The 22418-nt window shown below is 36.4% G+C and overlaps 1 protein-coding gene across 2 annotated transcripts; it reads right to left on the bottom strand.

Annotated features, from left to right (window-relative positions):
- Nucleotides 1-1884: 1884 nt before the first annotated feature.
- LOC137245017 (uncharacterized) lies at nt 1885-22161 on the bottom strand. 2 transcript variants are annotated; one of them, XM_067774990.1, is made up of 10 exons: nt 21241-22161; nt 10314-10501; nt 10044-10246; nt 8113-8240; nt 7583-8060; nt 7338-7504; nt 7068-7269; nt 4207-5324; nt 3653-3857; nt 1885-2578 (listed from the first exon to the last, which is right to left on the bottom strand). In XM_067774990.1, the coding sequence occupies exons 1-10, from the start codon at nt 21341-21343 to the stop codon at nt 2278-2280; spliced, it is 3093 nt and encodes a 1030-aa protein (XP_067631091.1). In that variant the 5' UTR covers nt 21344-22161; the 3' UTR covers nt 1885-2277. The 2 variants fall into 2 exon arrangements, with proteins under 2 accessions (XP_067631091.1, XP_067631102.1); XM_067775001.1 differs by having other exon boundaries at nt 1886-2578; nt 7347-7504.
- Between the last annotated feature and the right edge of the window lie 257 nt (nt 22162-22418).

Genomic DNA, 22418 nt, shown 5'->3' on the forward strand with positions numbered 1-22418 from the left:
GTTAGGTGAGGTTGGCAATTGGGGTGGAGAAGCTATATATTGCGCTCTCAAGGGGTTGCGAATTTGGATTCACCCAATTGAGACATGCTTTTCGTGTTTGATAAATGTTTTGCGCTGACCATAATCTACTTCAATTCTTACATGTCGATAACTACATGCTTTCTTGCAGACTAGTTAAAAATAGAAAACAATTCAAGCTTAAACTTATATAAGCTGTTATTAAAATTAATAACACTACTGAAACGATATGCTAGATGTATAGTCCTAGTTATAGGTTCATAAATAATCTATTATGCCGTAGATCACGTAGTGGAATATATGGAATGAGCAAATTAGATAAATCAGAGCAATTCGTGCTAAAGTTTGTTACATTATAGACAAGCATGAGTGAGATAAAAGTACTTCTGTCATGCAAAGCCTGAAGACCAAGCAATTTGTGCCTGCTGGTATATGATGGGAGGCCGTCTGGTCAGCGAAGCATACGTAAAGCAATTTTTGTAAACAATTTTTGAACTTTCTCAATTTTATAGGAGTTAGATTAATGGAAAGGATTCCTTATTATTGAGCAATATTCAGGACCACTTCTGACGAAGGATATATAAAGTGCCTTCAACATCATAGGGTCCTTAAAGTCACTGGTGTTACGTCTACTGAACCCAACCATTGCAACAAATTTTGAGCAATGAAGTCAATGTGACTAGAAAAAGAGAGTTTAGAGTAAAAAATTACACCCAAGTCTTTACTCTCTTGACAACGATTAAGAAAGTCCAGATCAGAACCGTTAGAAATATTTTGACAAATAAGTAGTAGTTTTTGTGAAATATATAGTTTTAGTGTTATATTTCAATCATTAAAGGGGAGGAGTGATGGGGAAACATATTGAGTAAAAAGTGTTAAGTCAGGAGAAAAAATTTGTTTTGAGTGCGGAAATTGTGTTAAGTCATAAAATAGCAGCTGGGTTAGCATACATGATTTTTATACTCAGCGTGTTTTGCCGACAGAGCATATTAACTTTGATTGGATAACGGTTGGTTGTACAGGTATAAAGGAATCGAGATAGATATAGAATTCCATATATCAAAATCATCAGTATCGAAAAAAAATTTGATTGAGCCATATATATAACATTTTGGAAAACACAAAAAACCTGATTATTTAGTAAATAATACACCAGAATGCTGAAATTTGACACGTGGACTGATATCGAAACTCTTGATAAAAATTTGAAAAAAAAATGTTAAAATGGGCGTAGCACCGCCCACTTGTGATAAAATCAATTTTACAAATATTATTAATCATAAATCAAAAATCGTTAAACCTACCGTAACAAAATTCGGCAGAGGTTGCTTTTACTATAAGGAATACTTTGAAGAAAAATTAACGAAATCGGTTAAGGACCACGCCCACTTTTATGCAAAAGATTTTTAAAAGGGTTATGGATGAATAAAATAAGCTATATCTTTGCAAAAAAGTGCTTTATATCAATGGTATTTCATTTCACTGAGTTCACTTCAGGCGATTTCAGTTCAGTACTCCTTCGAGATCATGGGATAGTTAAATTTATAAAGTTGTATCTCGAGCTCTTACAATTTTACTTCCTTTATATCAGGGACGGAAAATAATAATAATTTTTTTTTTTTTTTTTTTGGAGTCGAAAAAGTCCTGGTCAACAAATTCTCCTAGGTGTCAATGTTTGAGTTCCCAGGTATCCCTATAGCTATATCATTTCGAATCATGCATCCTTTTTATTTTTCGAACTTTTTCCATAAAAGTCCACATATAAAAGTAAAATCTGTATTTTTATTTTTTGAGTCCGGTAGAACTAGTTAAACTCGGACTTTTATTTTTAAGACAAAGAAACGGCTTATCCGAATTGAAATTTTTTTTTATATCTTATCCGTCAACTGCCTAACAAGATGTTGAGGATGCTACCTTTTGGCGTTTTGGTAGCGTTTTAGCAAAATTTTCAATATGGCGCGCGCGCATACGATCGGCTACCTTCAGCGGGTGATAGAAAGGGATACAGGATGAGGCCAATTTAGTCACCTTAAAAATCAGGTTATTGGTTCTGTTTGTAACTTCATCTATGCCGAATGTATCAACACTTGTCTTATCCCCAGTTATTTCGTTTATTTCAAATTAATTATGTTACTATATTTATTTGCACAAAGTTGATTTTCCTCTGAAAAACTGAAAAAAAACTTTATAAAATATACAAAGATTTACAAAAATAATTAAAAACTAAATTTGTGCAATAATTATTTCGGTTCATATTTATTACTGCTGCTCATCCTTTAATCTCCGCAGTTCACTTTTAATAGCCTCAATAAGCGGTTCAGCTGACACGTCAGAACGATTGGATGCCGATCTTGGTGGTCCAATCACTTGAAAAGTTTCCGAACGTTGAAAAGGTCCAGCACTCAATGGACGTATGAAGGGTGAATGTGAACCATATAAACTACCGCCCCAAGCATCGCTGGTTGGTGAGGGTGGCTGTGTTGATTGATTCGATTTTGAAGTTTTGGCTGGCAGTGCAGTGGCTGGACGTTGGTCTGCATTATGTAGATGTGCAGCAAAACTGTGGATTTTATAATGGAATATAATGGGAAAGATAAAACATCACTATGCGACAAAATCACTTGTTTTTTTGTTATTGGACTGTAAATTTTTGGTTATAATTTGAAACTTAACAACAAATAAACAAATTTTTGGGCTTCGAAAGTCAATATCTCTGTTTTGGATGTAGTTTAGTTTTTTAAAATAAAAGTTTAAGAAATTGCGTAGAATGGGAACTTCGAAAGCGAACACCTCCGTTTTGGAAACAAGTTCGAAAAACGAAAATTTTGATGCGGGAATTATAGAAGAGGTAAAGGGAGGAAAAAGAAACGAAAAGGAGGTGAAGAAAAAAAGGAAATAAACGGAAGCTAGGAGAGGAAAGGAAATTAAAAGAAACAAAAGAATAATAACCGCTATCGACGAGTTATATGATTGTTATTGTCGATTTATGTGCGGTTATAAATTTATTTTGGATGAGTTATCGATATGATAACAATTTGTTATCGCTGCGGTAGTGATTTGTTATCGAAGAGGTATAAAATTTGTATGCATAAATGGCAAATGTTAACGAAAAATTATAGGTTTATTATAAAAAATTATCGAAAAACGTGTGTAGACTTTTTATATAAAAACTTATCAATTTGTTATCGAAAATATATCGAAAACTTATCGACCTTTTGTCGAAAATCTATTAATTTGCTTTCGAAAAAATATCGATTTTCTATAGAACATTTATCGATTTGTTGCCGAAACAATATGAAATAGTTATTGAAAAAATATACGTTTGTTGTGGAAAAAACATCGATTTGTTTCGGAAAATGTATCGATTTGCTATCGAAAAAATATCGAGTTGTTATCGAAAAAGTATTGATTTGTTATCGAAAAGTTATCGACCTATCATCGTAAAAATATCGATTCGAGATCGAAAATTAATCGATATTTTATGGAAAAAAATTCGAATTATTATCAATTTGTTAGGGAAAAGTTATCGATTTGCTAACGGAAAAGTATCAATTTCTTCTTCACAAATTATTTGCTTCCTCCAATACCCACAAAAAAAGTGATTTTTTCTATAGTGTAATTGAACTGAAATTACCTCGGTACACCTGCGGAAGAGCCGCGATTTTCCTTCTTCGTTGGTACGCATTTATTATTGAAGTCGCGCGTCGGCAAAGGCATCGGCAGATCATCTTGACTCGAATACATGTGCATGGCACCTTCCAGAAGATCTTCAAAGTGATTTCTAATCGCTCCCGGATTATTACGATACTTTTCGTTGTATTTCAACGGCATATCATCGTCTATTAGAGAGGTAAATGTATTTATGTATGTACATTAGATTTTGTGTTTGTGAGAAATTAGAAATAAGAAGAAGACACTAAGGAAGATGTGTTGAATAGGAGAGGATATAAGATACGTTGAACTTGGAAGTGTTAAGTGTTGCACACAAATCTGAGTATGTTTTCAATCAAAAACTATGCAATCAATATATAATTTATTTTATCTACATTTGTATTTCATTAGCTACGGTGGAGTTTGTCTCTAGACTACATTTGTCTACTTAATGTATTTAAGTTAGCTCAAGCAATACTCAATAACGTTCCCGTTCCCCTTCTGCGTTGCTATCCCCAACATCGTCATTATTATTACCCGCATCATCTACAGCTGCCGCCTCTTGCATGCGTTTCTTATGACGTTCCCATACTATGGGACCCACAATACCAGGATCGGGGTTATCACTTTGTGTAGCACCCAAATGTGTTTGAGGAGGTGCTTTTGGTGTGGGAAAATTTTCAATAGTCGCTATGGTTGTTGCATCGAATGTTTCTTTTCTACTCAGCTGCTTACACATCTGGCGTGCTGCGGACGTTTGCGGCTTCTTTGCTGCTGCTGTTGCATCTTCAACATTATCATAGTATGTGACAAAAACTGGATCTAAAACCCGATTCAGCGGCTGAGGTAGTGAGCTTTTTGGAAATGCTTTTACAGAAGCCATTGATAAGAACGAACCAATGCTTCCTGTATCGGAAGACTTTTCTGTCGGTTGTAATGCGTGTATGATTTCTTTATTTATAGCTTCTGTAGCCTGAAATTGCTCACGTCCATTTTTATCAGTGAATATGCTCTTTTGTTGCAACAACTTATTGCGATGGTAGTTGTTGTGCGGATTGAAAGCTTCATTTCGCCCAAAATTTGCATAAGACGCCGCACTTAATTGATCTTCGTCCAAGGAGGCACTTACTACCTCATCACCTGATGACTGTGCTGTATGATGTGTGCTGGTACGTGGACTAGTCTCTAATGAACCAACGCGATTTTCAGATAGATAACGTCGTTTGTGCTTGCGTCGTGACTTATCATGTTTCTTTTCGCTAATAACGGTGGTGTAATGCGCATTTTCGCGTCCTTCTGCTTGATCGTAATCATGTTGGCGACGACGATGTTTATCGAATACAGTGTGGTGTGCTTTGTCATCGAGTATGCGTTGCAAATCTGGCGCAGGTGGATTGATGGGGCAGTAAACTGATGAGTCGGATGTGTTTTCTGAAGAGCTAAGTGAGTCTCGCCGATATTCTCGTTCCAATGGCGGACTTGGAAAGTGGATACGTGCCTCTCGTCTGGGCGGCACGCCATCGTGTTCGAATGAGAAATTTTGTATACCAACATCACGCGACTGTATGGTTGAACGTCCTGTATTTAATCCAGTTTCAGTGGAAGCACCTCGTCCTGACTGCAATTCGGCAAGCAGCTCATTTCGACTGGCTGTTCTGTTAAATACAAAAAGATATTAATCAAATCATATATGAAACTATGTTGCTGATTATGGACATAATAAAGGCTCTTGCAAGTCACAGTTATGCCGGATAGAAACCGTGAATTCTTCTAATAAGCGCAACCTTACTTAAGGTATGGCAAAGAGGGCACCATCACTAATTGGAGGATTCAAGTGGATGTGCGAAGATCTCTGAACCTGAACGGAGAGCAACATGATATGGTAATATATCTCCAGTTTATTGGATTAGAGTCAAAATCGGGATGTTTATGGTTAACCGAAGGATACTCTATCAACAGCGGTGTCTCTATGATCAAGGGTGCATCGTTTTCCGTGTCGACGAACATTATGTTGCGTTATATGAGGAAGTTACTGTGGCAATTCGATGGGTGTGTTCTGGGTTTGACTCAAAGAGTAGTGATCATATCCAGGCTCCCAACCGGGGCCAGGAACCAAGCCGAGCGACCAACTTGCGAGATCCCCTTGGACTTTATCCCAACAAAAAGAAATGTCATTGGGTTGTCAAAAAAAGTTATAAGTCCGTGCTTTGAGTACACTAGAGGAGTACAGAACTACCTCGAAGCGAAATCTACCAAAGCCAAGAGGATTATATGCATGTCGTACTACTTCCTGAAAGCCACATGTGTTCAGTGGAATTTAAAACTTTTGTACATACCTTGGCCTTATTTAAAACAACGAACTAAAAAAGGAAAAGTTGTGACATAGAGAAGGGTTCGCGGAGGGCTTCCCTCTTTACTTTTAAAGCAGCTTTGGGTATAAGATAGATGGAGTGTGACCTCTGGAATTTAAGTTAAACATTATATCAATAGACTTATGTGTCAAAATCCTACCGACAAGGGGACTACATTACTCTGATACACAGTATCGAAACTCCTTACAAATGGTAGAGTATTAATGTCTTAGTCCTACACACCACAGAAACCTTCTCGGATGAGTTAAGTTGAAAATAAATACGGGGTATAGCCCAATGAGCCTATTCACGTTTGAATAGAGGCTGCACAGGAGGGTAGGGGTGGTATTCAGCCCGAAGCTCAGTGATAGTCGATAACTTTAGCTGACCAAACAATGCAACGTCTTGCTGGTGAAGTCGTAATCGTAGTATTAGGAAGACAGACCCTAATGAGAGTGCGGTGCACTCCTGGTCAGCACCGGCTATATAAGCTGTATAGACGATGATGGGTTGGGGTTATCCAGTCACTTTATGCTCACCTGTCTGGCTCTCCTGTATAAGAAATGTGCTCGGAAGATTTGAGAAAGTGATAACGGCGTCTTAAAAAACTAATTCCTTAAATAATTCGATGTTACTTTTCCTCAAACTCAAACCTTGGATCTTCGCGCCTTTTATATATCTTTTTAGGGAAAACTGTTGAGGTATTAGCTTGGCATTGGAAGAAGCCAACAGTTGGTAAACGCATTAAATATTTAGGAGAACTCAGCTGGGATGAAAAGGAGTATATTTTCCGCCATATTTAGCAAGACGAAATTTAGGCCAGCTTATATTCCAAGGTACGTCGTGCTCCTTTATATGTGCTTCTAAAAATTAGCGAGACGTGAAGACGCCTCATGCCGAAACTTCTCTATTTATTCTTAGATGCCTTCTTCGTATTTCTCAACTCCAATTTTTTGTCTTCAAATAAAGGCAATACTAGTATACTCGCTACTTTTTGTTGAAAAAAAAAAAACTATATATATGTATATATGTATAAACTACTCTCACCTCTGCTCCTCCAATCTTTGCTTTTCTCGTACACGTGAACGTCCCATAAGAAACAGCGCAACGACCAAAAGTAACAGCAACAAAATGGCAAGCGAACTGATCATCACTAAGACAGTATTGTTTTGTATAGAGGCGAGGAATCCCGTCTGTCCACTACGTATTGCTGGCGCTAATGGTGTGGCCTGTGGCTCGCGCAGATAAGCTGTGGATTATTAAGAAAAACTCAAATAAATTTTGATTCAATTAAACGAATAGTAAAATTAGCTAAACTTTGCATACGTTCGGCTTTCATGTAGACCTCTTGTCCGATAACATTAGCCGCTTCAGTTTCCGATACCAATTTCATATCGTTTGCTGCCGTCGTTGCTAACACTGGACGTCCATTAACGAATACTGAATAGATTAGTTCTGTTTGATTTGCAATAGGACGTTCATCACTGCAAGACATAAATAGAAAGAAGCTCAGCTCGTTAGAATCCATCAAATCTCCAAATATATTACACACAAGTACTTACACTTTCTCATTGACATCTTCATCGTATGCACCCGTGCTATGTAAACCCCGCTGCACCTCATCATCTGTTATTCGTGTCGTATTATGGATCATTACGTATACACGTGCGCTACGTAGTAGCGGGTTTTGTAATTGTAACGGTATTAACGCGGCTTGACTCTCCAAAAGCGCTGCTGTAGCTTGCAGTTTCTCTGATTTTGCATTTTCTTGTATTAATTCCCATGGTACGATGGTCATGTATGGTAGCTCTGTTGTGCTCATTCCACTTGAGTCGCGTGTCACGCTTTGCTCTAAAGTAGTAGGCATGGTATATTCAATTGTATCGGTTGTGCTGGAAATCGGAAACGCATCTACATTTTCTTCCGAAGATGTTTCCCACTCAGTGTTTCTGTTTGTGCTTCGTTTCGGAGCAATCGGGCGTATGTTTACTTGCGCATCTTCGCCAATCATATCAAGAATCTCAGCTTCGTTATCTAGATCTATGAAGTCAATGTTTTGAAGAAATGTTCAAGTCAATGAAAATGTTCTCACCTCTTGGCGTCGTGATCTGAATTGGATGCGTGCCCGGTTTGCGATTGCCGCGCCTGTTTCTTCCAGCTGATACAGCTACGCCGGCAATTTGTTGTGCACCATTAATGCCGAGATGTCGCGATTGTTGCCTTAAGTAAAAATCGTTGAAGAAAGTTTTTTACTGTAAGTATTCAGAACTACGGTTTCACAAATTACCGAATTCAGAATACAGTACTAGAAAGTTCAACAGATAACGCCAAACATATCACTTCAGTAGAATAGTGGAAGGAACACTGAGGGACTAAGGAAGTGGATTACGAGTCGACCTTGTCTGTAGTGATAGAACTGTTAAAGGAATCGTGCTTGGTCTCACAGTCGTAATGCTCAGAATCAACAACAAAACCTCACCAAATGGATAAAGGTTGATCGACTTAGCTTTTGCGAGCACTAGTTTTACGAATAGAAAATTCTAAACAGCACGTGGCGTTGAGGAAGGAAATGAGGCGCATTTTTAGAAACACAAAAGTGAAGGCTGAAACATGTGAGTTCGGCTTAATTGAATTAGATGTGAAAAAGAATAGCGCTCAAAAGTTTTACATAAAACTTCGCAGTTAATTCCTGGAAGAATCAAAATGGCGAAGCTTCAACCAAAATTCAGAGGGTGTTAAGACTCCGGGGGGAACACTTATCCGCCCCTTTAACATACTCAGGGATGAAGCGCACAAGAAATAAAATGAATTTATGTTCATTTCCAGACTGATAAACAACAAATCGGTGGGGGATGATGGACTACCTAACGATTGGAATATAATTTTGCTCTACCCAATCCACTAGAAAGGACATCTGCAAACTGTCGCGGAATCAACTTCTCAATATCCGAAATTTCGACTGCTTGTACTCAGTGACAACAGATTCACCCTTTCTCCGATAGCTAAGGACTTTGTTTTCCAAAAATAACCAAAATTCATATTTTAGTAAAGTATTAAATAAAGGATAGTGAGGGCCTTCATCGCCTACTAGGAGAATAGGCAATCTAAGATTGGGTTTAAAACTAAATGCTTTATTATTATTGTAACAATGTGTGACGTCATACTAGATACAACATTATAGCACTAAAAACATACAGCGGGTATCCTCTACTAACTGACTGTGCGGCATTTGTGTTCCGTTTTCAATCACGAGGAACGATAGCGGCAGTCACAGATCCAATCACAGCATGCATCGAAATAACCACAATCGGTACCGAGCAGTCATGCTAGAACCGCAATTTGCTAGTATCGTACAGATCCTGCCAGATGGTACTCCGAATCGAAACTCTTCCCTGAATCTTGTTGTTACAACTACAAAGAGGCTCTCTAGGTTTCCAGTCAAAACAAGCATCATATCTGCACTATTTTTTCTTTACATCGCACGGTCCCAGTTAGGTAACTGCTTTCCACCGTCATCGCATTTCTCGCAAGGCAGATAGGTCTGTTGGGCTTCACGATGAAATAAACAATCTGAGCAGGTGCAAGGTTCTATATGTCCGGTATCTACCATCAAATAATAATCTTAATAACGGCCGCCATATTTTAGATAAAATAAACGGCGAAGTCCGCTTTGAATTTTATGACTATAGGAACAATTCAGCAAATTAGAGCTTTATGACACAAGGAAAGCAATATAACTTCGCTATTAAAACTCAGATTATGCTCAGGATGATAAAGTGTATAATCTCATTAGTCTAATTCCCATAACACTCGGGTCTGCTTATCGGAATGTTTTACCTGAGCAGAACTGTTATTCTGTATAGACCGTCAACTCTCACTTAGGAATGGTTTTTGCTCAGGAGGCAGAGCGATGCACTGCTTCATTTACAACAGTCTCACCAGTGCAGTACTATGCATACATTAACTCTATGCAAGGTCTTTATTGACCGACCAGTTTAACCTAACTTTATCAGTCCATCTTACCTCGTAAAAGCCAAACGATACAATCGCGCCAATTTCTCCTCTAAGGCGGGATTATCTTTTTGCGAATAAAATCCCGACATTACAGTCAATAACCAGTATCTTCGATCGGTTGATGAATAATTGAGTGGTGGCATTGCACCAACATCCCAGTTACCACCACCATCATCTGGTGGACAATCTATGCATATCGGTATATCGATTTCCTGAGAATTAAGGAGATGTTTTAAGCTCATACCGTTTTATATATAAAGAGTTCTGTTTATCACTTACATTATTACCATCTACATAAACTGTCGCTACAACTGTTTCGGTTTTGACAATCACATCCTTTCCTTTGCTAATGCCAGTGTGTACTTTCTTTAGATAATCAGGTGGCCCGTCGCCAGAGCCCGTCCAAAAAAAGTCCTCCAGATGTATCTCCTCACGCATTTCTGGATAATCATCGCCCAAGTTGTCATCTGAAATAAAAATAAGTAAATATTTAAAACAAAACTCTTTTCGATAATACTTGGTTTTAAATATCTAAAGTATATTTTAATTACAAATAATATATGCCAATAACATATACTACTACCTCTATTTCAATTTTACCAACATTTGCTCGCTTGCGTTATCAATTTACAAAGTCACTCTTCAAAGATAACTTTTTATAAACTTTCTCGGTAGCTCAGTCAAAATCACCTCTGCCAAACATATTGCGGCGAATGTTGGCATCACTACGCTGTTAGTAAATAATCACAACGCCAAAAGCAACAAGCAGCCACACTTGCATATGTACAAGCCAACGAAGAATATTCCACACACATAACCAACAGCTTGAAGTGAAGAGATACTATCTCACATACACACATGTAGTCATCAGCTAAGAGCAGAACTTGTTACTCACCCATACACACGTATATAGCTAAAAAAAAAAACACAAGTATGCTGTACAACTGTGCGTGAAAAGTCTAAAACTTAGGAGAAATATGCAAACGAGGTAACAGAGAGTATAAAATCAGCGCAAGCTGAGGAATAACTAACTTTGATTTAAGCACGCTATTAGTTGTGAAGCATAATTGTGAAGCACTACTCCCGAAGTAGACTAAATAAAAACCATTTTGCCATACTAAATATTAGAGTTATTAATTCGACAGTTCAGCGATTCGAACGTTAGCAGAACGTGCATAATTATCAGAAACTCCCCAACAATCGTTTAAATATTTAGAATGAATTATGAATGCCATGCGAATTACGTATTGAATAAGGGGACATAATATCTTAGGGACATAATATCGCACATCTAGATCAAAGCAGCAATCAACTCAGAAAATTGCAATGTCTAGAACGTGCGAAAAACGGGCTGACTCCACGATATGATCCAATGATATTTTTATTTATTGCAAGGCGGTTTTCGCTGATTAGTGCAGGTATTAGTAAATAGAGAGTTAAGTTCAGTAAATATTGAATGGGGAAGCCCGGAGGAACTCATACTTTGAAACTTCAGATTTTTGAGTTAGCTTCTTATTGATCCACGTGAGCGATATTATAGATGCTTATGAGAGCTAAGGAGCTTAAAATGCTCAAAAAGCGACGTAGATTCACAAAGAAGGTTAAAGGTTGGTCATATCAAATCGTTTCCGACATGATCAGGCTAGTACCTACAAGGTGCTAGTTTCAGTACCTGATTAGTATTCTTGAAAGGGCCATAGAAATCGATAACACTGCCCAAAACTTTCGGGATTCATCTCTTTCACAACAAGACCAGAGTATAAGAAGGTGTTATTTTAAAAAATAGTTTCAATGAAAAAAGTTGGAGCAGGTGGTACAGCCAATAGTACTAAACTCTAGAAACATTTTTCGTTAATTAAGGCACAAGAGCTGTTTGGCGATTACCCGATTTCGGCCATTTGTGCCATTTTAAGGTTTTATGAAAGTCCACACATCTTCTAAAATGTGGATGGGCCCTTTCTGGAAGTACTTGGCTTTATTTTCATGTTCAGATCTCGTATGCTTGGCACCGTGTAGGTGTTTTTCTCGTCGCAATTTTTTCATCACCTTGTGATGGTTTTAAGATCATTATGAGAAAGTATCACGCTACAAATGGAGAGATTCGCTCTATACCTCTCTGGAGTTTGATATACATACATATATAGTGCCGAGTTATTTTTTTAGGAATGCGCGCCAAGTAAATGCATACAAATATATGTATGAAAGTTTTATAATAATGCAAATAATATTTCCAAATATTTCGTGTCAGCAAATAAATTTAGTTCAAATGTCGCTTCCTGTTGAATTGTAAAAAAAAAAACACGAAATGACGCCAATTGATCAAACAAATTAAACGTCTGTGGTATCTATCAGGGACCGGAACGACTATGAATTTTATTGAGAGAATTAATAAATAAAGTTCATCTTATTGATATTGTTAATATGAATGTTAAGATGTTAAATTTTTTAGAGGTTTAGATTTCCAGTTTATCTCTGTTCACAAAGACTGACTTAGATAAAATTGTATATACATGGCTTATAGTCTAGAATTGTTTAAAAAAAGGTATGTGCACGTATCTGGGGAACAGTTATATTTAAATTGTACTTAGATATTATATCTCTAAGTATGTTTCGTAAAAGTATGCAACGGAATCTCATCGGGATAATTTCAGGATGTCTTCCGAAGTCCTTCGTGACTATTTTGGTATCATTATATCTAGTCAGTACTATCTTCAAATCATTCGTAATGAACTCGTACCTATTTCGAGATAATTTCATAAAAATCCCGGTATCATTTCGGAACTATCTCCAGAAGTTTTGAAGATCATTTAATTATTATTTCTAGATATTTTCTGGATTTTTTTCTGTGATTATTTTGTAATTTTTAAATCATTATAAAACGTTCCAACTAGAACAATACTATTTGGTAACAACATCATATAGATCGCTGTCTAAGTATTTTTGGAAATGTAGGCAGAGGGACTATGTCACGATCATTCCAAAATTTTTTTCGACGTCATCTGTGACTATTTTGGGATCATTTCCGTATTCTTCCTAAATCATTTCTTTGGGAATAGCTCAAAATAAGTTCGGGTTCATTTAGGTATTATCGGTTTTATTTATGTAGGTACTTATTATAGAAATGTTTGGGATTTTAAAGTAATTTTTTTTAGCTTTTTTGGTATGTTTAACAAATCTTCATCTTCATAGCATTTCGGGTGGATAGAGCTCATTTCGGTACTATCTCTAGTTGATTTCGGTATCATAGAGGTATTATTTCCAGATATTTTTTTGGAGAATTTTTTTGTGTTTGTTTTACAATTTTTTCGGGATATCTATGAACTATCACCGAATGATTTCAGAACTATCTCCACAATAATTGGGGACTATTTTTCGAATAGTTGAGAAAAATTGCGGTATTGGTCATATGGGATATATATTTTGGAACTATTTCGCGATCGTGTTCGGAATTATTTCGACACTGTTTCTTAATCATTTAAGGTTTGAGCTCAGAATAATTTCGGAACTATATAATTTGCGATTTGTTTCGATATTGTTTCGGAACCATCTGACAATCATATCAACTCTTTGCCGAAAAGATAACGAAATAATCCCGGAAGCAATCCCATGACAGCTTTAAAATTACTCCTGAAATAATAATGCTGACACCATGATGTCCGGCATGGTATATGGGTAGGTCGCTAGCTTAAAATGGCTGGAATACCAGGTTCATGTCCGGGGACATGCTACGTCAGAAATACCAAACCCCCACCCCCCAAATCAAAAGACTGCAAATACTCCGCAGAAAAAGAAAAATTTAAATTATTTTGCACTAAGGAATTCTTTTCCTCAACTTGTTTGCACGTTTTTAAAAATTAAAAAAGTTGTGTTGTTTGCGGCATTATATTTCTTTACGTGTTTATTGTCAAAGTGGTCAAAGTAAAAAATGTGAACAATTTTATCACGAATAAAATGAATGTTTAACTTTTCACGTACTGCCAATGGGTCATGAGATATTAATAAAAATATATAACAATATATTTTTTGCATAACTTGGCTTAAGCCCTTGTTATTGTCTTTGTAGAGATAAGGACACTTCCTGAAGGTTGTGGGCAGTAATATCGATGTTGATGGTCCTTTGCCGGATATAGATCCGGTACGTTCCGGTAAAAAGCACATTTAATGTATTTAGCCCGACCATCTCGGAAACGATTTAGTATGACTATATGGAACTTTCTAGGCCATGTCGCCCTCCCACCCCCTAGATCCCTTAGGAACTTGGGGTCGCCAGAGCCTATCCTGCTTCTGAAAGGGTTGCGCTACACAACCCCTTGAATAAATTTGATATTTTAGTCGCATCTTCCAACAAGCATACCTGCCGCGGGTATATTCTTAGCTCCGTAACCCACTGAGGAGGGCTAAGCTTAAGCTCTTCTTAACGAATAGTGTAAGTCTTCCAAGCGTACACGAATCGTGCAAGTATTCCATGAGAGTTTGAAACGTGCTAGTCTTTTATAGGACTCACGAAATGTTATATACGGTCTCTGGTAACTATGTATAAAAAGGTAGGAGTATCTACTTAAATAAGTTATAAAAAGTAAAACCCAGCAATATATAATATAACGATGGTAACAAATGATGGTTTGTCAATAAACAAGGTCTGAAAATGAAAATATTTCTATAGTTACTGAAAAAATTTGCTAAAATAATATAGGCAGCAAAAGTAAATTGTAAAAGGCGAATGGCCGATAAAAAAAACCTAATGAATTAGCCATAAATTGGCGTTTCTGCAAAACTTTTTAGGATGACTCAACCACAAGAGGTTTTCCCGGCTGACAAATTGTCTGACAATTGCAGCCATTTTGCTCCCAAATTGAATTTACATTGACAGTTAACAGTTAAGTTTGTTGTTTCTTTGCGATTTTTCGAAAAATATTAGTAGTAGAAATAGGAATCAATTAATTTAAAAATACCCGATAATTACTGAACTGCATAATTCCTTGGTACAATGCTTTTAGTTTTATGGTGAATTAATTAGCTATGCCAGGATCTACTAGTGTGGCTTAACAAAGGTAACTTAATGAAAAGTTCTTAGAAAATCAGCCATTTTTTTATGAGGCCATGCCGACTACTGAATGGAGTACCACCATATCACCATAACGCCCTATCTCAAAATATTTTTCAAAAATGCCCCATCTCAGGATTTGTTTCATCTAACTATGTAACTATGCATATCAGAATAAGATTGAAGAACGCTCTATTTATTTTCATAAGCGCCCTATCTCATATTAAAATATATAGAATGCGTGCCCATTTCAATAAAATACTCAAGCACGTCTTTCTCCAACAAAGTTCTTAAATAGTGAAAAAGCAATATAACTCTTTCTTAATTTCATAAAATATTTACTCAAAAATGATTAATTTCCCAAAAGCCTGTAGGCATTTACAAAATTACTACCACTACTAATAAAATCGTATTACTTAACACACTTTTCTACTACAATTTTCGTGGAGAGGATTGAATTTTTCCCCGTTTTTCTTTCTTCGTAAAAACAACCCTTCCTGATTTTTAAACTTGGGAGTGTCAAAGTCCCGCTGTGATTAGAGAACAACCCTCTAGTTATTGAATCATGGCTTTTTATTAGGTAACTATTGATAACTTTCCAAAGAACCCTTACAGTATTTTAGCAGGATTTTAGCTGTATCAATGGATGTAAAAGGGACTTGTGCTAGTCTTTTTGTTGATATTACAAAAGCTTTTGACATGGTTGACCATAATATTCTTTTAAGTAAGTTGCACTCAGCAGGTTTCCGTGGAAACGTCCTAGATTGGTTTAAATCATATCTAAATTTAAGAAGTCAAAAGGTGAAAGTAAACAATAATCTAAGCTCACCTAGACTAATTGATTTGGGTGTCCCGCAGGGCTCAATCCTAGGTCCAATTTTATTTCTGATTTATATAAATTCGCTTTTTTCAATGCCTTTTGTGGGAAAAGTCACAGCATTTGCCGATGACTTGGCAATCGCATATAGATAAACAATACTTTTAATCTTTATGTGGATATAAATCACGATGTGAACCTCCTAAGAGAATGTTTCACTTCTCATAAGCTTATTGTAAGCAATAAAACTAAACTAATGTATTTTGGTCTTGGTGGAAAGGAAGCAACTAGTGGTGATATTATTTTTCACCGGGGCACAAACTTTGTACTAGTGCTTGTATTGAAAACGAGTCTCGAGTTAATTATTTTCCTTATTTAAACTGTGACGCAGTGTGTTTCAACGTCGAAGTTGTCAATAATTTTAGATATCTGGGTGTTATAGTCGATCATAACCTAAGCTGGTCTTCGCATATCTCAGCCATGAAAGTTTACTTGCTAACAACTGTACGCTCTTTTTATCGCCTGCAAAAACTATGTGTATATAGTGTATTGAAAATGATGTATTATGGACTTGTACAGTCAAAACTTCAATATGGCATAAGTTGCTGGGGCAATGCATATTCTAGTAGAATTCGACCACTCTTAATGTTGCAAAAGTGTCTTATACGAAGAATGTGTAACGCTAACCGTTTAATGCACTCGATGATTCTCTTTAGAAGATTAAATATTCTCCCTGTAAGACACTTGTACTACTTTAAAGTATTAAACATTTTTTTTATGAGAAGTGGTTATCTCCATAGTCCAATATACACTTCACGTATGTTAAGGAGCAATTCTAATGCAAATGTTACTGTTCCTGCCTCACGCACAACTCTGTATCGAAACTTCTATACCATAGTATCGTGTATGATTTTAAATAAGCTTCCCGAAGATATACAAATAATTCGAAGAATAAGCGTTTTCTTAAAGCAGGTAACACTATGGCTTCTTGGGTTGGGCCATGAAGATATTGAAGTTCTGTTACGGCCTATCACATAATTGGCTTCCAATTTAAAAACATTGCAACATATTTTATTACTACTTTTTTATTTTTATTTAATAAGTGCACTTGTAAGTTGCTTGCTACGTAATGAACCGATGTGCTTAATTCTATTTATTTTAAATACTTTGTTTTAATATTTTATTCATCATCAATGTTGAACCTTTCCAACTCCGTTTAAATGTTATTTGATTGCGCCCCGCATTCTAACTTCCATTGTAATCAATAGAAGAAATGGCGTTATCACTGTTCTCATTTTGATCACTCAACCCCATTAGCTACTATCTTATTGTATCTACTTTGTTGTATGTTCACTAATGTACTAACGTTAAAATTTGTTAAATTTCATTTCATAAGATAATACTGAATAATAATAAAAATAAAAAAAAATAAAATCTTCAAATATGAAATCAAAATAAGTGTTTTCACTGCCAATTTTTTTTTTTATTTTTACTTTTTATTTTTTTGAAAATACGTATTATCTATTCACTGACGGATAGTCATAACTAACATTACAAGTTAACAAATAACAAAAACCTGAAGTAATAAGTAGGACATTGAGAAAATCGAAAGGAAGTTGTAGAGAAAGTAGTAAGGCCTCAATAATTTTGTTCAGGCTGCATGTTTGTTTGTATGTATGTTTAAAAAATGCCAACGTACTCACAAACATTGATAGTTGATTTTGTCCATGCCTACGTTTAATTATATTTATTGATTGCCCCAAATATAAGTTCAACACCAAAAATAAATTCTTTGATATGTACTAAGTAATGGCTCCAAATTAATTATTGTCTATGCATATGTTCAAATAACAGGTTAATAATATATGACATACTTAACAGGTAATGCATTAATATTCAATGGAAATTTAAGTGGTCATTCGAAAAAGTGCTTATGGTAGGTTAATGCAATATTTACTTAAACTAGAACAAAACAAGTAAGAAAGAGGGTGTCTTAGATAATCCGGAGCCCTTTGTATGTTGTTGTTGTTCGATAACTACATCGCACCAACATCGCGCTAAACCTCAATAACACACAGATAAATTGCGAATTGAATCACGAACCTCACCACAGAATAGTACGCATAGGGATGGACTTATTAAAAGCTTTGGAAGGGTCCAACCTTCCCCATAGTCTCAAAAGGTGAAGTGGAAATTATTTGTCTGGACAGCAGGCATTGGTGCACCTATCTAGGCCTAGAGTACTTTAACAAGGTGCGCCGCAAGTTGGTGTCCTATCCCCGCTTTTGTTCCATTTCTATATATCGAAAGCTCCCTTCGCCACCTGAATGAGCTACCATTGTATCCTACGCCATTGTATCCACACGATAATAGCAGCAGGTACGGGCCCATCAATTGATGATGTATGCAATAAAATAAACGATGATCTCCCTAGCCTCTCCTCAGTTTCTTCGCCTTGTCTTCGCCAAATCATCGGCGACCTTATTCACAACATACTCTAAACAAATCTCGACCATATTGGACATCCACGTCAATGGCATTACGCTACCGACTGTCTTACAACCAAACATACTAGGTGTCACGTTCGATCAGGATCTACATTTTAGGGAGCATGCATTAGCAATTGTTACTAAAATCCAGAACTGTAACAAAATCCTCAAATCCCGTGCCGATAGCACTTAGGGTGAAAACACTCTCCATAAGGAAGAGAAATGAGATGCTGAACAAATTCTTTCTGCTGAATACCCAGAAGGCTGGGCATACTAACAGACATCTTATTGAAAAGGCCCCTCCCAGGGCCTTAAGAAGTCATCTGCACATGTATTATGAGTCAATATGGCACCAAAAAATCCAACCGTATGTAAAATAAAAGGGCGCAAAGAGGTCCTCAGAGATATCCACAAAAAGGGGTCGGCCGTCTATACAAGAAATTTCCTGGAGAGCCCCGTTTTTAAAGTCAAATACCATAAACTCGCAGTAGAGGACATCAACCAACCAACTTCGATCTAGATACTGTAATATGTTAAACTCTTACATATCTAGAATCAACTCCGACTTATACAATGTATGTCCTGCTTGCGACGTGTTCCCCACATGACACCAACCATCTTAAATTGCAATGTGGAACCAACGCCTCTAACAGCAACTTCCCTATGGTCCACCCCTGGTGAAACTGCTAGATTCCTTGTACTCCTATTAGAGGACTTTGATGACAATTTGTGAGCGATCGCACCAATTGACAGGGGCGAAGCACTGTTAACGCAACAACAAGACATGAAAGAAAATGCTCAAATTCTCTAGCTGGATGTCGTATAAAATTTCTACATCATTCCGTGAGCGCTATGTAAGGAGGTAATAAATTTCAATTGTTTTATTTAATACCAAGAACAAAATTTTGGATAAAGATGGCAAAATCGTTTTGTCAAGAGTTAAATGTAAGCCGCAAGTTTAAGTTGGCTGATCACCGCAGCGTCTTCCAAGCAGAAGTTGCCGCGATTAACGATGGGATGGATGAAATGCTAACCAGTGTTACTACGATTAGGGAATTTAACACCTACTCTGATAGCTAAGCGGCCATCAAGGCATCGAGTTCAACTATAGTGCGATCGAGGGTGATCTAGGAGTGCCTGCCCTCGCTTGCGATTGCATCGAACTATTTTATTATTAAGATTATCTGTGTCCCGGGTCATCGTGATATCCCGGGAAACTGTCAAGCGGATCTCTTATCCCGCATTGGTACAATTGAGCCGGATGAAGATTGGTCCCCTGGCCACCTGTGGTTTGCTCATGCATAGATAGGCGTAGCAAGCGTGCGGCGAACACCACCTCTTTCAGGGTAGCAAGATATTTCTTGCCGGAAATTGATGACAGGAGGCATACCTTAACAATTGGGTTTAAATAGGGCTCATCTATAAATGCTCATTTTGGCAGGGCACTGTGCAATGGGTTTCCCATGCGGTCCATCTCAATATATTGGAAATCCAATCTTGCTGTAGTTGTATAGAGAATGATGAGGTGGAATCATCGAATCACTTAATGCTTGATTTCCCAGCTTTTTCCATAACTAGGCGAACGTACTTCGGTCGCGACTCATTTCGATCTCCGGAGAATTTCTCGAAGGTTGAGATCGGTCTCATTCGAAACTATATCGTTCCTACGTAACGCCTCTCTGAGTAGCTATAGATACGTTATCGTTATTTTATTGTATGTGGTATCACAACGAACCTTCATGTTGTCCAAGTGAGCTTCCCCTATCAGGTGAGCTACCACCAAACCTTACCGAACGTAACCTCAGGGGTTACATACCTTTAAAACCAGAAAAAATCATAATTTTGTCATAATTGTTTTAAGAAAATTATTCATGTTTTTTTTTTAATTAGCTTAATAATTTCCGAAAGTATATGTTTTGAAATGTTTTCCACATTTTCCAAAATTTTCCACCCCACCTAAGGTATATACCTCTTAAAATTTTGGAATGTTTTCGGACATTAGTTTTGCAAGTTTTCCGAAACTATTACCTACATTACTTTTAGTGATAAATCGAAAACGATGTTATTTCTTGTTCAGCCCATTACACATTTATCATTTACTGTACCTGTACTTATCACCACACAAGAAATGTTTCAAATAAAAGTGAGTTAATAACCTTGCCAAATTTTGATAGTACAAAGTTCCAAAAACTGTACGAAAAAGCTCACAGCTCAGTATATAATGTTTGACTAAACCCGAACTAACTTATTTGTTATTATAATAGTTTGAAATTCTTATTCTTGTGTACATTGAGGTAGGCTAGATTTTAAAGAATATTGTGACTGAAAATTTATCAGGAAAGCAATTAGCCTTTTCAGTGAAATGTTCATTAACTCTGTACCATGTATGGTACTATTCTAGATTGGAATCACTTTAAAACTATTTAAATACGTTGTCATAACTTTTTGCTTTCATCGCAACTGACGTATAAGCAAAAAAGTGGAACAATATATGAAATGAAAATACAAAAAAAAGACGCAGTAATCACTAGCTTGACCAGCCACGCATAACAGCGCCGTAGGTCAAAGCGGCAACATAGTTGTTGGAAAGCAAAAAACTCTCCCATACGCATGTAAGCAAAAAGGTATTCAACCATTCTAAAACTTTGACCACAACAATACAAAGTGTGAACGTTAGTATAAGCACTTTACTATACTACACAACAACAACAATAAATCAACAACTCTATTAAACATCATTAGCACTGACTGTTATAATTTTAAAATAGAAGAGATAATAAAATGATAGAACAACATAAAATCATTAAAATTTTTATTTTAGTTTCAAAATTTGATTAAAATTACAAATTAACCTACCGTGACTTATTTGTATGAGCGGCAACCCAGTATCAGCGACACAGCAGCAAGTGCACAAAACGAATGACACCAGTACGGCTAGTAAAATTTTTTCGTACAACATTTTAGGCAGTAACTGATTTATATTTTAATTGGTTAGTCGGAAGCAAGGGACGTGCGACAAATTCTGAGTTTACTTGAGGCAACGCTGTGTTTGGTAAATAATTGACGAGGTTTTAATAGTTTTTGGCGTACAAAATTTACGTCACTTTGCGCGAATGGTGGCGATATTGGTTGTAGATAGCAAACGGTGTTTGATGGATAAAATGGATATGCAGGTAAGGACACCTTGATGCAGTTTAAGCATTTTAATTGCATTTTCTTTGTGTTTAGGCATTTTAAACGTTCATAATTTTTTTGCATTTCGCCGTTATAATGACGAAATATTTAAAAAAATTGTGCAACATTTTTTAATTATCACATTATTGGTGAGTAATTGAACTTTAGTTTAGTTGTTACTGTATTTTTTTGTTTTATTCACATATATACATATAAGCATTTATACATACAAATATATTCATATGCTCATTACTTTTATATCGTATTTCTATTTGTTTACGAATATTATTTTTTATCCCTTTAATCCCTTATACAGCCTACCAGGTCACTCAAATTTTTTTGCACTAATAATTCGCTTTGCCAATTAACTTGCTTAAGCAAGCATTTCATTTAATTACACTGCAAAAAATTAACATCACTAACTTTCCACTGGTGTATAAAACTGCGCTGAATAGTATTTTCATTTACACACACACACACACACACACACATACAAGCGTGTGATTTAGAAATTTTGGTGGAAGTGTAATATGTTTTACTTCCTTTTTTCCCTTCAACCAATTTTGCGTAGTTTTCCGGTTCATGCAATTTTTACCGCTTGCACCTTTGAATATCAATAAAGAACTGAATCATTTAGGCTCTCGTACGCGCTTACTCACTCAGTTCAGTTCTTAGTGAAATGTTGAATTTATAAGTGTAGGATTATTAGACCGTTTCGGAAATAGAAATTTATACCGTGATGCTTAGTATAACGTTTAACTAAAATCCCGTAATGGTCGAAAAAAAGTTTGATGGCCTACAAATGGTCTAATCGCCGGTTTCTTATTTAACACAGAATAAATTATTGACAGTGGGGAAAA

Source organism: Eurosta solidaginis, chromosome 1 (genome assembly GCF_040869045.1).
Source record: "Eurosta solidaginis isolate ZX-2024a chromosome 1, ASM4086904v1, whole genome shotgun sequence".
In the NCBI taxonomy this organism is placed as follows: Eukaryota; Metazoa; Arthropoda; class Insecta; order Diptera; family Tephritidae; genus Eurosta; species Eurosta solidaginis.